Source organism: Engraulis encrasicolus, chromosome 22 (genome assembly GCF_034702125.1).
Source record: "Engraulis encrasicolus isolate BLACKSEA-1 chromosome 22, IST_EnEncr_1.0, whole genome shotgun sequence".
NCBI lineage: Eukaryota > Metazoa > Chordata > Actinopteri > Clupeiformes > Engraulidae > Engraulis > Engraulis encrasicolus.
Window position 1 is genome coordinate 17,561,538 of NC_085878.1, and position 16,876 is coordinate 17,578,413.

The following is a 16,876-nucleotide window of genomic DNA, read 5'->3' on the forward strand; positions in this document are numbered from 1 at the left end:
ACACACAAATATAAGCACCGTATTCCGTGCAGGTAAGAGTTTGAGCAGTAGAGAGCCGTGTTCCCTCTGGTTACCTTGGGCAGATCCACTTGTTGGTCCTGGTGTTGCTCATTGCAGTGCTTGTGAGGTTGGACAAGCTCCAGAAGCACATCCACCGTGTGCTTCTTTCCCTGGGAGTCCCAGGCATGGACTGCAAACCTCTTGTGTCCATCGTGTAGCGTCACCTGTCTCTTCAGCTTCACCCTCCCGTCTGTGTCCACTTTAAATCTCTTGTCTGCTGAATCAAAGGGAATCCTGGTGCGGCCTGTGCAGTCATCGAAGGCAACTGGAACAAGTACACAAGCAGAGAGGAGAAATGGGTTATAAAACAACATTCTGTAATACCAGCTACAGAGAGCACTACCAAACAGCAAATCATTTCACTGGTGCAGCAAGACATTCCACTTGAGATACAATTAGGCCTACTTTTAAGACAAGACTCACCCCTGTGGACTTATGAATCATAAATAGATGCACTATGCAAGTATCACAACAAATATTTCATAAAACAAAATAATTGTGAGGCTTTTATTAAAGATTTACCTTTTCCAAGTCGTCTGTGAATGGGGAGAAGAAAACCATCGACTTCAAAAATGTACAACTCTGAATTAAAGCCAGGTGTGCAAGGGGAACGATCCAAAGCTGCACATGACTGTAGTATTTAAAGAAACAAATTAACAAACTTAGCTTACTTGATTAGCTCACTTGCTTTGGTTCGAACCAAATGTCTTGTTTGTTTCTTGTTTGTTTTTATATTGTTTGTTTGTTTGTTTGGGGGGTGTTTGCTTGTTTTTTTGTGTTTCATTTTCGTGCAGTTCACCTTCACACTGCAGCCTACATTTCGGTAAGTGGACCAAAATCTGTTAACAAAGCACCGCACCCTAAGTTCGTTCAGCTCCAGGCACAAAGTGTAAAAGGCGGCCATGGAGGATAGCGCTCGTACCAAACAAGGTGTGAGCGAAATACGAAATACGTAGGTGTGAACACACCTTAACATGCCATGTTTTAACAAATCATTAACAAATTGCAGTTATTTGTCCTCCCATGGTTTGACATGACAGATGTTTTATCTGCGTCTCTTTGGGATTTCTTTTTTTTCTCCTGCCTAACCATTTGGTGAAAATGTATTGTTTGCTCCGTTAAAATTGCACAACTTCCGATTCATCAGTAAGACAACAACAAGCTCAGTATCGTCAGAGACATTTTATTATGGACTCTGATGAAGATGATATGAACATTGCAACCTTAGCCATTTGGTGCACATGATTAAAGAAAATGGAATCTGTGCTGCTCTGTTTTTAAAAAGCTTAACAACTTTTTACAGTGTATTCCTTCCAGATCTTATTTTAAAACACCAAAATCAAATACAGAAATATTTCATGACTGATTGTACCTAATCTTTGTTGTAAGTACTTCTTAGACATAGCCTACTGTTTGTATTTCAAAAGCAGAGTGAAATAGGGTGTCCATTTAACTCATTAAAAGCCCCAAAAACAAAACAAATATACATTACTGGCAAAACACTAAGAAACACAATGCAACTTCATGTCAATCATTCTTCTGTGATACGAGTTTGTCCAGTAACACCCACTGTGAATCAATTGTTGCCCGCTGTTGTGCAGATTTCACAAGGAAATTAGAGGTAATAACCAAAATGTGCCCCCCAAAATAGTTATTCGTCAGGTAGTGTCACAAACCATTTCTCTTTTTTTAATCCTTTGTGGCAAATGTTTTGATCACATGAGTATTATGACAGTTTTACGCCCGTGTAGGTACAAAGCAGTGTAATTCCCTAAATTAATTTCCAAGAGTGTCCAGGGCATGAAATAGATGCCTGCACCAGACGATGTAGAGGAGACCATATACTGTATAGGACAGTTTATGGTCCAGCAGTGGGATCACAATCTCCTTCCTTGTGCACAGGAAGAGCACTGCCAGAGCCCTGCAAAATGAGCTTCACGGGCCACTGATGTGCATGTTTCTGCTCAAAACGGTTTTGTATGGGTCAGTGACAAATCAGGGTTTGCTCAATGAGAAATACAAAAATGGATTCATGGATTTCAAAATGGAGTGTTGCTTCAAAACTGGACAGGACTGTGTTTCCCAAAACACATTTTGGTATTTAAGCCCAAGTAGGATGAGGTAGGCCTACCCCCAAAGCAATATATCACTGAACATGCAACAATATTATATGCTTACATACAATATTTTATCTCCCACAAACAAATACAATTTTGAGCAAAGTGCATGGTGCAAGGTAAAATATTCTAGGGGATTAGAGACCTATTTCTGATATATTGGCAAAAGGGCACCTAGGCCTACTTAACAGTGTTCCCAAACCTCTGCTGAAAATCAAATGCCAAAGAACCCACCTGAAGAATGCCAATTATACCAAGCAGGCAAAAAAAGACCTCCATCAGGCTGACAGTACTTTGGAGCAATATAAAGCTATATACACAAGGTGAAGGCTCTGGCAGGGTAGTATATCTTAACGAGAAAAAAAGTTATTGTGCTGTACATTGTGCAAGAGATACTTGGTGCAGTATACTGTAAATAGTTGCAAAATAATTATATTGATATGGAAGATAATGGAACTTATTGTAAAGTTCTACAAACTTCCAGTGGACAGAAATATGCCATCTTTTCCTCCCACCTTGTATGTCTTTCAGTTCTAATATAGAATCTATACTCATACCCATTAAAAAAAACAAGACAAACATCCGTGCAATATTTAACAGTGTTCCCAAACCTCTGCTGAAAATCAAATGCCAAACAACCCACCTGAAGAATGCCAAGTATACCAAGCAGGCAATAACAGACCCCCATCAGGCTGACAGTACATTGGAGCAATATAAAGCTAACCTTGGCATGGTTTTTCTGAACATCAACTATAGCGTCATTTCAAGAATAGGTTTCACATCCAAATGTGGATTTCATGGAATAGGGAACTGAGAATCAGATCAGCATTTGTGCCAAGCAATGTGCATAGTCGTTAACCATCAGTATCGTGTTGGTCTGGAGTGTTGCAATCTCAAGTCTCACACATTGGCTGGGGTGAGATCCACAGTTAAGCGGTCTCGCTCGCTCTCACTTGACATTAACTACTATTTCTACTGATATAGCCTAAATATTTGTATAGTAAGACCAATACAAAGACATCAGGGGGTGGTAAAACCAGGCTAACAAACATACACTTCTCTATCAAAAACAGATGAAATTCTCAGTACAGACACAGATAAAGATAACAATACAGCCAATCTGTTTGCATCATGAGCTTTCTGCCTCGCCTTGTGAAGCTTTTATGCATATTCATAGCTTTGAGGAATTGAGGACACAGCACCTCAATACAAACTGGAACTTTGTGAGGGTCACATGCCCACATGTATTGGTCAGGTGGTCCAAAATCAAGTTAAGAACTGGGTGTTGGTTAAGGTCCCTGGAGCAACATGAAGTTCCTTGCTCAAGGACATTTCAGCCATGATGGAATCAGCCCTGCAAACTTTCAATTGCGAGATCAACTCCCTAACCTATGGCTCCAAAATATGCCTATTTCTGAACACATTCCACAACTCTAACGTCAGTTTATGAGTTATAACGTCTGTGAAGATGTGAGGACAGGTTAGGAGTATTGTAGCAATTGGTCTTGGCCACTAAAATGCACCAGAAAATGCACAGGAGTCTTAATGGTTTAAACCAGGGCTTGCAGAGACAGTTAATGGACAATGGGCTGACATTTTGAATGGCAACAGCTTGTTCCCACCCACAGCCTTCAACTTTTTGAACGATACGGTGCCAATCTAACTTTTCATGGTATACTCTGGTTTACCAGGCAAAGCTCTGACATCGGACACATTCATAGAGAAGAGGACGGGAGTTGCCCCTTTTGACCATGTAGCCTGTTCATTTCTCAGGCAAGAAAGGGTGGATGTACATTGACTTGTAACGATAACTGTTTATTTGACCAACCATTTGATTCACAGAAATGGCCACATGACCTTGTTGAGACCATCAACTGCATAGCCATTTCAGGAACGGAAACTTATTGTATTGCAAATGTAATTCCTTTCCTCCCGAATGAAAATGTATGTACCAAAATAAATGTCATAAAGAAAGATTGACCCTTTATTGAACACAGACAGGGCAGATTTTCACAAGACAAAAGTTTTGTCGCCTATCGAACATAATGTGAAAATGAGCAGATAAGTCACTTCAAAACACTTCAAATACGCAGATTGGGTGTCATACTGAATCACTCTCACCTCTCCAGAAAATCGACTTTGGCCTTAGGTGTATGTTTAGGGTCATTGTAATCACCATTTCTCTTTTTTCATATTCTTCATCTCCAACACCATATAGTTTTGATGCTATCAGTTCTACAGTTTGTAAAATGGTTGATCTTGGGATCTTGACTTCAGAGTATGAGTCCCATTAGCCTTCATTTTTGTCAGAATTTGGCCTGACATACTCTTGGCTGGCTTTTTTGAGACAGGACAGTGGGAGAGACTTCTTTGGTGTTAAAGGTGAAGAATTTGGAAAAAATACATGGTGCCTAAAGTCAAACATGGGAGGGATACAGCTCTTATGTGGAGCTGCATGCATGCTGCTGGTGTGTGAGGGCTTTTATCATTGATTACATCATGAAGTTAAAAATGTATTGCTCTACGAATAGCAAATATGTCACCATTTCTCATTGAACTCCATTGATTTTTATTGTGTTGCTTTCCATGATTACAATGACCCTAAACATACACCTAAGGCCAAAGTCGATTTTCTGGAGAGGTGAGAGTGATTCAGTGATTAAGTATGACACCCAATCTGCTTATTTTAAGTGTTTTGAAGTGATTTATCTGCTCATTTTCACATTATGTTCGATAGGCGACAAAACTTTTGTCTTGTGAATATCTGCCCTGTCTGTGTTCAATAAAGGGTCAATCTTTCTTTGGTGCATGAAATTTATTTTTGTACATACATTTTCATTCGGGAGGGTTGTAGCTTTCATATGAGTGACTTCTGAAGCCAAGTGATTAATTGAAAGTCAGGTTATTAGCTGTTATTCCAAACAGATGGGTAGGCGACAACTCTTTTGGAGGCGAGTGTAGAATCAGACTTATCACTAAATATCCTATGGTTTATATAGGCTTATAATGTGAAAAGGGTGTGATTGTAATTGTGTCATCCTCTGATTGGTCTTATACGCTAATGTTTCAATCAGAGAGACTGGATAAGATACTCCTGGAATCTCTGTTTTGAATCTGTTTTATATATTTTTCTGGGCAGTACATGAATTGCGGTTTGCGACTGATTGCACGTTTCGGTTCGGTATGTGTGTGAATTGTACGGTTTCGGTTTTCGGTGCGGTTTGTGCCATTCCTAGAACCGGTGTTGATAAATAAAATGTCAATAAGAGGACGAGCGCGGATTACTTCGGTTTTGTAGGTTTTCAACGGGTGATAAAGAATGTGGCAGTAGTTAATGCAAGGTTAGGTGTCGGTGAATGCAAGTAATAACTGTAGTGACGCTGAAATGAAGTGGTGGTGGTGGAGCGAAAACGGCTTGGGCTGGACAGAGCAGGACAGCGCTGGGAGAATAATGTCAGCGTAGCTGTCAGATTCCTCGTCTGACATTTGCCAAGTCCTCGCAAATGCATACGATGGAGTTGCCGTTTCCTCTAACGCCCATGCGATCGCAAATACCCTGCATGGATTTGACATGGATGTGCGAGTAAGTGAAAAACAAAACAAAAAACTACCGACGTTATGAAAGTAAGTTCTCCGTGATGTTATTGTTTGTTTATTTTCGACATATAGTGTAGGCTAGTAGCCTACTTGTCATTCCTAGCACATGGTAGTATATTTAATCCTGGAGGAGTTTAAAGTCCTAAAGCAACAGCATAACGCGCATAAGATAAGACATCATGCACGTTATTGCACACGTGTGTCTGTGTCTGTGAGTGTGTTCCCTATCGCAGTGGACTGCGATCTAACACATGGGACGTGACGTATGCACGGATCCAATCGAAGCACTTTCTACTCACGCCGAATGGCTGAGAGGCTGTCAGTCATCCCCTGGGCCGCCCTTAGGGCATAAATAGCTGGGTATGACGCAGCCTCGGCCTCTTTCAATACTTCGATAGAAGTGATCCGTCAAGCAACTTACGACTTTATCTCAGATTCGAGTTTTCAACCGTGTGCTTCAACTCTTTCAAGCCGGTGAGTGGATTTTCTCTGGTCACAGGCTTTGGGTGCTACGAGTTGATTTTTGTTTCTTTGTATTTGGCTATTTAGCTTCTAGCTTGCAAGTTTGCTACTTCTGTCAGCTCTGCTTGCTAGTGGTTGCTACGTTAGCTAACTGGAGCATTCACTCGGTAGTTTTCTTTAGAATTCGGACCGATTGTGAGTGTTAACTGTTTCTCTGGTGTGTCTAGGATGTCGAGGCTGCTGTACCCGGAGTGCCCGCACAGCAGTGGACAAGGGGACCGGCACCGATTTTGCATTGTCTGTCTCGGCAGAGAGCACGCCGAGGCAGCGCTGTCGGGCGGTTCTACCTGCGAATTCTGTGCTGAAATGACACTCTAAAATCACTAAGCACTCGGCTTACTGGAAACGCAGAGAGGCGAGAGAAGCTGCTGCCCAGGTTGAGGCGATTCCCACAGCCGAAGGCAGCACAGATCACGATATGGAGGGGCATGACTGTCGCGAGCCCGCCACAGCCAACCCCTCTCCCACCTTGCCATCTGGCGGGAGTTCACACCACGAGGCAGCGGGGGAGCTAGCTGCACCAGCCCCACATGCAAGAGTGAGGTCGCACCACGAGGCGGTGGAGTTACCGCGTGGCTTCCACAACCAGCCCCTGCCAGAACTGGTATTTGGGCAGGAGTCGGAGGAACAGCCAGAGGACTTCAGTGATGCAGAGGGGTATTATGGTGAATATGAGGAGGAGGTGGTCGAAGAGTCCCGGGCATCCTCTCCCCCGGTAGGTTCGAGGACACTGGGTCTGCAGCTGCACGAGGTGGCTACCAGGGCAGCTAGCAAACTCGGCCTCCCTCTCCCCACCCCCCCCAGCACAGAGATGTCGTTGCTCGATGGTGAATACTACGCTGGGCCCCAAACACCGGCGCCCTGCCCGATCCCGTTTTTTCCGGAAGTGCACAGGGAGCTAGTCAAGACCTGGAGCAACCCCTATTCGGCCCGTGCCCCAGTCCCAGGTTTTGCTGCCTACATGCATATGGACCAGGCCAAGGAGTGTGGATATCTCTCCTTCCCACCGGTGGAGGATACGGTGGCGAGTTACTTGTCGCCCTCTTCACCTGCATTGCGCCTGGGCCGCAAACCTCTCCTGCCGTCTCCAGTGGCCAGGCTCCATGCCACTCTCGCTGAAAAGTCCTACCTGGCGGCTGGACAAGCAGCATGCTCCATCAACACAGCGGCGTTGCTGCAGAGATATCAGGCCAAGCTACTCACGGAGCTGTCTAATACGCTGGATGCTGAGAGTGAGTTGGTGGTGGAACTGCGCAGGGCGACTGACCTGTCTCTCCGCCTCACGCGCTGTTCATCTCAGGCAGTGGGCCGTGCTATGGGGGTGGCAGTAGCAACACAGCGTTCTCTGTGGCTGTCCCTGGAACAGCTGTCGGAACGGGAGAAGGCCCCACTCCTAGATGCCCCGGTGAGTGCTGAAGGAGTGTTTGGTGATGCTGTGGGGACAATGACTGCTAAATTTGAGGTGGAGCAGAAAAGCCGGGAGGCTTTCATGGCCTGGATGCCACGCAGCAGAGGGCCTGGATGCCCCCCGGGTGGACCAGCTCCAGCTCCTGGCATGAAGCGGGGGAGTGGATCCCGTTCTCCAGCTCTTCCAGCTAAGATGCCGGCAAGGAGAGGATGGCAGCGACACCCGTTTAGGCCGCCGCCCCAGCCTCAGCCACAGGCCCCACAGCCAGCACCCCAGCAGCAGCAGAGAGCGCCGTTCGTCCCGCGCCAGACTACTGCCCGCCGTGGTGGTGCGAACAGGACGCGGACCTGAGGATCACGTCCTGAAGAGAGGGGGGGGGGGGGAGGAGTTTTCCCCTCAGCGAAAAAGGACTGCCTGTTGCTCACATGCACCACTCATGTCAAGCACGTTGTGCCAGTTTCCACAAGCACTATACACACAAACAGAAAATGTTTTCTCCCCCTCTCTGTATCCAATATTAAAACAGCATTCTCTCACCCATGTGTACCTAAACAGTGTGACAAGCTGCCCTCAGAGCTTGACCCCCTCCTTAGACGGTGCGGGAATAAAGCCGAATATAGACAAATTGACCATGAGCGGGGAAAACCCCGACCAATTGAGTCTAGATCAAAGATTAAAAGGTTTGGCGATGAGCGGGAGCGTCCCCGACCAATGAAAATACTCCATGCCATGCCTAGAGGCATGCGTGGAAAACTGGCGCAAATGCGCACAGGCATCACCCTGGGTTTTGAAGACTGTCTCAGTGTGCTACACAATTCAGTTTGCTCGCCCCCCACCAAAATTCAGCAGGGTGATTCAAACCGTAGTTCCGGAGGGTCAGGTCCCCTTCCTACAGGAGGAAATAGACTCCTTGTTGTTGAAAAATGCAATAGAGATGGTGCCACAAGGGGAAGAAAACGCAGGCTTTTACAGCCGGTATTTTCTTGTCCCGAAAAAGGCGGGGGATTTCGTCCAATCTTAGATTTAAGGAGGCTGAACAAATCACTCATGAAAAGAAAATTCAGGATGCTGACCAACCGCCAGCTCCTTCAATTTGTGAAACCAAACGACTGGTTTGTAACCATAGACCTGAAGGATGCATATTTTCACATAGAGGTGGTGCCAAGGCATCGGAAATTTCTCAGATTTGCATTCAAAGGGAAAGCATATCAGTTTTCACGTCTCCCATTCGGTCTAGCCCTATCCCCTTTTCTGTTCACAAAGTGTCTGGAAGCAGCAGTCGCACCATTACGCCAGCAGGGGGTGCGCTTGTTCAACTTTCTAAACGACTGCCTTCTTTGCTGCCACTCGCAAGAGTTAGCTGCACAGCAGGCCAGTCTTGTGCAGGCACACCTAGGCCAGTTGGGCTTTGTGATAAACAGGAAGAACTGTGTTCTCAAACCAAGTCAGACTTCACAGTTCCTAGGCATGACACTGAATTCTGTGACTATGACAGCTCACCTCTCTCTGGAGAGAGCAGCCGCAATCAAGGCATGTGTGGCCCAATTCAGAATAGGCCAATTGGTGTCATCTCACCTCTGCCAGAGGCTGCTGGGAATGATGGCAGCTGCAGCAGTCTCCCTGCCAATGGGGCTACTGCGCATGCTGCCTTTTCAAATGTGGTGTCTGTCTCTGAAGCTCAACCCCTCCAGAGACAAATACCGCAAAATAGTAGTGAATTCAAAGTGCAGGAAGGCCCTCACAATATGGAGATCCTCCCAATTTCTCAGTGCGGGAACGTCTCTAGGCATAGTGACGCACCGAGTGGTGATTACGACCGACGCGTCTACAACTGGTTGGGGGGCAGTCTGCAACGGGAGATCGGTGAACGGTCGTTGGTCTGCAGCCCAGGCCAAAGCTCATATAAATGTGTTGGAGCTGCAGACAGTGTTTCTAGCCCTACGGTACTTTTTGTCAGTGGTGAAAGGCCATCATGTTCTGGTGAGGACCGACAACACCACGGCCATGGCATACATAAATCGCCAGGGGGGCGTGCGCTCCCTGGCTTTACACCGGTTGGCGAACAGTTTACTGCTATGGGCAGCAGATCACTTGTTGTCTCTTAGAGCAGTTCATATTCCAGGTCACCTCAACTGTGGAGCAGACCTCCTCTCAAGGGGCAACCCGCAGGCAGCAGACTGGCGCCGCCATCCCCTGGTATGGCGGCGGTTCTACAAAGCCGAAGTGGACTTGTTTGCCACGAGACAGAACACACACTGTCAGCTTTGGTTCTCTCTGGGGGGGAGACGACCCACCTCTGGGGGTGGACGCACTGGCACACCCGTGGCCGGGCGGACGTCTTTATGCATTTCCTCCAGTGCCTCTAATTCCTCAGGTGCTGAGCAGAGTCATGGAGGAGAGGAGAGAACTGTTGTTAATAGCCCCCCTGTGGCCGAACCGGCCATGGGTCGCAGAGTTGAACAGGATGTCAGTACAGCCGCCGTGGGAGTTGCCCTCACGGAGGGACCTGCTGTCACAGGCGGGAGGATCCATATGGCACCCCCGGCCGGAGCTGTGGCAGCTCATGGCCTGGCACCTGAAAGGGGAAGGCTGTTAGCATCAGGACTATCTGAGGCAGTAGTCAATACTATTCAGAGTGCTAGGGCTCCATCAACTCGCTCTCTCTATACGCTGAAATGGCGTTTATTCGAGCAGTGTTGTATCTCACGGGGTCATGACCCTATCAACTGTGCTGTAGGTGTCATATTAGATTTTTTGCAGCACATGTTTGATGATGGTCAGGCTGCCTCTACACTAAAGGTGTATGTGGCAGTTATCTCTGCTTGTCATGTGGGCATAGGTGGTGCAACACCTGGTAACCACCCTCTGGTGTCACGATTTATGGCTGGGGTGAGACGGCTCAGGGCCCCTCACAAACAGCTGGTGCCCTCATGGGATCTGTTAGTAGTGTTACGTGCTCTTACTGGGCCTCCCTTTGAGCCCCTGAGTGAGGTGGACATGAAGCTTGTTTCCCTAAAGACGGCTTTCTTGCTGGCCCTGGTGTCAGCAAAACGCATAGGTGATATTCAAGCTCTCTCAGTGAGCTCGACTTGTATGCAGTTCTCCGGAGCAGGTGATAAGGTCCAAATGCCGCATACACGCCCAAGGTAGTATCTACTCCTTTCCGTAATCAAGTCATTGAGTTAGTCAGCTTCTCACCGCCTCCCTTTGCATCAGCAGAGGAGGAGCAGTTGAACAAACTGTGCCCGGTGCGGGCTCTCCATTGCTATGGGGAGCGCACCAGGTCTTTCAGGCAGTCTGATCAGTTATTTGTGTGTTTTGGCACTCAGGCTAAGGGTAGGCCACTGTCAAAACCAAGCCTATCACGCTGGATAGTGGAAACTATTGAGCTGGCTTACAGCAGCCAGTCTCTGGAAGCTCCAGAGGGACTGTGCGCTCATTCGACTCGAGGAGTCTCTTCTTCTTGGGCCTTACTGAAGGGTGTCTCCATAGAAGAGATATGTAGAGCAGCCAGTTGGAATTCTCATCACACATTCATTGGTTATTATGTTAGAAGTGAGTGAGCCTAGCTTTCTGCAGGGTGTTCTGGGAGCAGGGAACATGTGATTACCCAGATTTACAACCCATTTGGAAGTGTAACAAATGCATAACATGTTGGTCTCTAATGTGCTTAATCACCACATATTATCCCTGCATTTACCCCTATTAATAATAAGCCCATAAGGTGGGTGCTTAGGCCTCCACTGTAATTCACGCGTGATGGGATACGGTCCCATGTGTTAGATCGCAGTCCACTGCGATAGGGAACGTCTGGGTCACGACTGTGACCTCGGTTCCCTTAGCAGGGACCAGATCTAACACTGCGTGGCGATTACAGTGCCTTGCTGGGCATAATGCTCAGTATTGAAAGAGGCCGAGGCTGCGTCATACCCAGCTATTTATGCCCTAAGGGCGGGCCCAGGGGATGACTGACAGCCTCTCAGCCATTCGGCGTGAGTAGAAAGTGCTTCGATTGGATCCGTGCATACGTCACGTCCCATGTGTTAGATCTGGTCCCTGCTAAGGGAACCGAGGTCACAGTCATGACCCAGACGTTCTCTCCTGTCCTCCTCTCCCTTCCTCTCTTCTCCTCTCCTCCCTCTCTTCTGTGCATTGTCCATGGTATTTGACTTATGCTGTGTGTGAAGTTTGAATGATGCTGTGTGGAGGATGTGAAGTTTTGTAGTGTGGTTATGTGTTTTTGTTGAGATGTGTTTTGTTAGAGGTGTAGTTTGTGTGACGCGTGTTGAAGGCATGCTGTGTTTGTGTGAGGTGTAGGCCTATAGGCCCTACTGTATGTGAGGTTTGAGTGATGGCGTGTGAGGTTTTGTAGTGTTTGGCTGTCTGTCTGTGTTTGGCTGTATGCTAAATGTCTGTGTATGTATGTGGCATGTGTGATGTGATTCACTGTTTTCAGAAGAAATGGAATACAAACTAATAGAATGGAATACAATGGAATAGAATAAAACTACATTGCAAATAATGAAAATAATGGGGGGGGGGGGTAATGAAATGGAATAAATAGAACTGGGGTGGAAATGTTTAAAATGGATGATGTGAAATGTTGAGAGGTAGACACTAGACAGGAGGTTGTGTGCTCATGTCAGTGGAGCTGGAAATAGGGATAGAGCACAGAGACAGGCTAATTTGGCAGCACTGAGGGAAAGGAGGGTGGTGGAGGAGAAGAGCATGGGCAGAAAGGGGCACATTTAAAAATTGCAAAGAAAATAAAATATTAATAATAATTAAATTTAGTAAATAAAATATTGTCTTTTTTTTAGGGGGGGGGGGGGTCGGGTGCGTTGGGGCTCGCGATAGTTTGTCACCTTTTTCAACCCTCCTGACTTTGCAGGTATGATATTAAGAACAACACTCAGACATAGCCTACGTGACCACGTACTTTCTGCATTGCTTATTCTGTCTCAGCAAGTAAATCAGTGATTCTACGATTCCCCTACGCTTTTGGCAAAAGCAAAATGTCAATTATCAGTATTTTTTTTTCAACTAAATGACCTAGATGTTTACATAGTGTATATATTTAAGTTTCCAAACAAACAAATTGCCAAGCTTAATCTTAAATCATTTGATAAATACTCTAATGAAAGCAAACATTTGCTTAATTATTTTGTCAACAGTGTTATGGACAAATACTATGTCATTTCAAACATATATAAAAATGCTACAGAGTTGAAACAATATACGTTTGAAAGTGCTTATGTCCCTTAGCAATAATGTTGTCATTAATCTGTGCAACTGATATAGAAAATGTGATTGTTGAGCTTCATAAGTAGGATTTTATGATTCACTGTGATACAGACTGACACATTTTTCATTATAAATCCCTGTAACATCTGATTTGAATTTAGTCACCCTCCTTACACAAGACTTCCTTCTCCAGAGATAATCCCTAGTGTCTGTTCATAGGATTTTTCCAACACATAAGGGATCAATAGCTCAAAAACACTTTCAAAACAGTCAACCGTGTTACTCAACTGTGTTATGGTCAACAGTGCAGGGGAACAAGTCGGCACTTTTTTAGGAGAAAAAACAGAGCAGACAAACAGATCTCCCTAGAACACAAATTATTTTGTTTGTCTGTCAATATGGACATAAAGTGGCAAAAACATACTCCTCCTCAACTGTCATCAGTGTTGCCAGATTGGGCTGGTTCCCGCCCAATTGGGCTGCTTAGGATGGCCGTGTGCGGGTAAAAATGGCATCTATCAGAAAAACCTGCCCACTTTTTGCCATAGAAATCAATAGAATTGGGCAGGATTTTGTGCTTCTAGGCGGATTTTGAACATTTTTTGGGCTGGAAATCATCAGCCTCATCTGGCAACCCTGACTGTCATCGCTAATTGTAACACCATTGACGGTAACACGGTTGACATTTCAGCCATTTTTATGGTGTTGTGCTAACTGAGGACCTCAGAAGTTCCACCACAACACCTTAATCAATTAATGTATCTGTATGCTTTATCTGTGTTTTTCTACATGTGATTTATAATTCAGATTCTTATGAATATGTTGATAACACAGTTGACAGGCAATTTTCCCGCTATGAGAACATGAAAAAGAATGGATTAAATTATGGAAGGATGGAGCTCAAAACTTACCAAAAACTCTTCCCATATCCTGCCAAAGAGGTTATGACATCACGTGATGTTATTCGTATGGCCTAAGACCAAACCATTACTGATTTATGGAGGGGGTTTCAGACCGTGACACGGTTAACACAGTTTTCGTGGACACACACAAAATGGCAAATTTCATGTATAATGGAAAGGACAGTGGTCTTTCTGACAGTTTTGTCATATTGCGATGATTACAGTGAATCAACATTTGCAATCGTCCTGGGCAAAACAAGTTTCTTTACATGCTAATATGAAGACTGAATCTGACATTTGGAAAACAGGACGGCATGAAAACGCCCAAAACCAGTATTAAATATTCATTCTTGCTGAGGGAAATAATGCCATGTCTACTATTACGAGGTTAACTCTCTCCCTGTTAACTCTCCTAACAATATGTGTGCATTAAAACGTGTAAGTCAGTATGTAAGATCATAAGTGCGTGGATGTGGTGAAAAGGCAACCAAGAATACCTTCTCTGAGCCCCGGGCAAACGCAAACTCATGTCTTCATTGACGGTCAGCTCAATCTCCAGAGCCGTTCTCCAGCTGGCTCTCTTTCAGCATTCATCGTTGTGAGGGAAACCCCACGATATTCCATAAAATACAAAGGTCCATAATATCCATAAATGCCCAAGTGCGATAAGGGTCCATATATCCGTGAGCTCTGTGAGCAGGGTACCTCCAATGCTGGCCAAACAAGCTCCAGCATGCGAGCAGCTTGCTCACCAGTTCACCAGCCACCAACTCCCAGGGGTGCATCCCAATATGTGACCTTGCCTCCTCCACTTGTGCTTGTCTCCTCGTCCCGCCTCCTGGCCCCTCCTCCGTGGAGAAAACGATAAAGTTTCCCAGCTGTCAGCCTCGCCACAACAACTTTTGAGGGACTGTTTTTCATTCACCATCCCAATTGCAAATGAGAAAAAGACTTTACAATTGAGCTTTTGCAAGATATTGAAATATAATGCTGTTGTCAGTGATGTCATCATGACGAGAAGCAAGTGGAGGAGGCAAGTGGAGGAGGCAAGGTCACATATTAAAACGCACTCCAGGTGTTCTCCCGCTTCCCTTTCAAAAAGGCTTCCACTGTTCTTAAAGGCACAGAGCCTCAAAAGGTAGTCGTGCCCCCATGTGGTGTGGATGTGGTAGTGTGTTGTCTAGTCTACATGCAACTACAATATCCCTCCGTAACACTACACTTTCTGTATTATATGAAAGATAAATGTTTTCTAATGTCCAAAACATCATTGGATGCAGTTAATAGTTAGTGGAATTGGCAAATAAAATCCACGGACTAAAAAGTGTAGCCGAATCAGAGAATCACTCAAATGTGAATAAAACGACAACTCAAACCAAAATTCAATAATACATGACCCCTGAAAAAAAAAAAATCAAAAAAAAAAAAATCATGATAATAATAATACATGACCCCTTGTAATTATACTTTCAAACCCTTGATATGTAGCCTACAGCTCGATCACTTTTCATCGTTAACTACTTGCACTAACACAAAACACACACACACACACACACTGGCCTACTGCACTGACTCAAAAGCACACACACACACACACACACACGCACGCACGCACACGTTGCTGCTGCTACATGCCTGTTACTTGAATGACTGTACTGGAAAAACTACTTGCCAACCCAAAGGTAAACATACACACATCCAACTTCTCAGCTCTGTTTCAAACTGGGTTATTTATCTCTATGTGACAATACTACCACCAGTTTTAGAATGTCACAATAGGACAATGTAAATATTGCACAATTGTTCATTGCAAATTGCTTAGGCCTACTTATTATTTATTATTATTGCACAATGCTACTATCACTATGTCTGAATTGTCACAATAGGACATAAATTGAAAATGCACAACAATTCCTTTTTTTAATATGTTCTATGTATGTCTTCTGTTGCCCAGTCTTGCACTTTATATGTCTGTATGTGTATTGTAGGTACTCTAGGTGTAATGTACAGTATGTGTACTGTCTATGGTTAACTGTCTATGTCCATACCTTAAGTCTATGTCTATGTCTGCATGAGAAAGTAAGAAACATAATTTCAATTCTTTGTATGACCAGTGCATGTAAAAAAAATGTCAATAAAGCCGACTTGACTTGACTATTCCTTGATTGAACAAAGAATTAATGTAAACACTGCCTAAATCTTACACTGGTACCAATACACTTGCTTGACATTGTACTTATATGTGTAGCAGTAGTACTGCTAACCCGGCTACTGTGACTGTGTCTTCTCCTCCTGTGTGTTTTTAAATTAAATGGCAATTTGGTGATGCTCCCTTAGCTCTGTCTCAACTGAGTTGTGATTGTGATATTAGGAGCCACACCTGTACAGAAAACCAGGTGGTTGAGCACATGCTTTTGCTTTTGTGGAGAGGAACAGACAAGGCCACAGCTCTGCCGCTCCAATCCTCGTTGCATTGTCCCGGAGGGCTCTCCTCTGTGGATCTGCTCAAAATGATTGGCTATGCCTTGGATCGTGTTCTTGCCAGTGACTGCTCGCTCTGGCTGCCATTTGCTAACTGCTTAGTGGTTCAGCTTCATCCTCTTTTCTCCCACTCTCTTGCACTTGCTGCTTCTAACCTTGGTGAGTTTATGCAAAACGTTCTTGCGATATGCACTGAATACTTCAGTTGGGCAATGTGGTGACCTTTTCATTGGCTTGCAGAATGCATCAGCAGACAGTCTGGCAAGTGAAGCCTCTATGTGGAAGTGGGTGCCTCTCGTGACTGTGTCAGCAACCCGGTAGGCTCTCACCTCCTTTTTCTCCTGAAAATTGTGGTGAAATGTTGCAGTCAAGTAATTGTGAATTTTCATTCCAATTAGGGCCCGTGTGACATCCAATTGAAGGAAGTTGCCGTTTTGTGAGTATTTTAAGATTATTGTGTATGTGAACAAAAAGGAAAGAAAAAAGAAAATAAAAAGACTTTATACTCGTTTGATACAGAACCCTTGTCTCTCTCGTTCCATACC

At 45.0% G+C, this 16,876-nt stretch overlaps 1 protein-coding gene across 1 annotated transcript in view; it reads right to left on the minus strand.

The window, feature by feature from the left end:
* The window catches only part of LOC134439321 (uncharacterized), a 49,763-nt gene that overhangs the window by 5,558 nt on the left and 27,329 nt on the right, over positions 1 to 16,876 (minus strand). Inside the window, exons 30-36 of the mRNA XM_063189226.1 lie at positions 14,348 to 14,430; positions 10,179 to 10,279; positions 9,999 to 10,081; positions 7,802 to 7,891; positions 7,346 to 7,470; positions 6,770 to 6,897; positions 75 to 325 (exon numbers count right to left, since the gene is read on the minus strand). Coding sequence (XP_063045296.1) covers positions 75 to 325; positions 6,770 to 6,897; positions 7,346 to 7,470; positions 7,802 to 7,891; positions 9,999 to 10,081; positions 10,179 to 10,279; positions 14,348 to 14,430 — 861 coding nt within the window. The remainder of the gene's footprint in view (positions 1 to 74; positions 326 to 6,769; positions 6,898 to 7,345; positions 7,471 to 7,801; positions 7,892 to 9,998; positions 10,082 to 10,178; positions 10,280 to 14,347; positions 14,431 to 16,876) is intronic.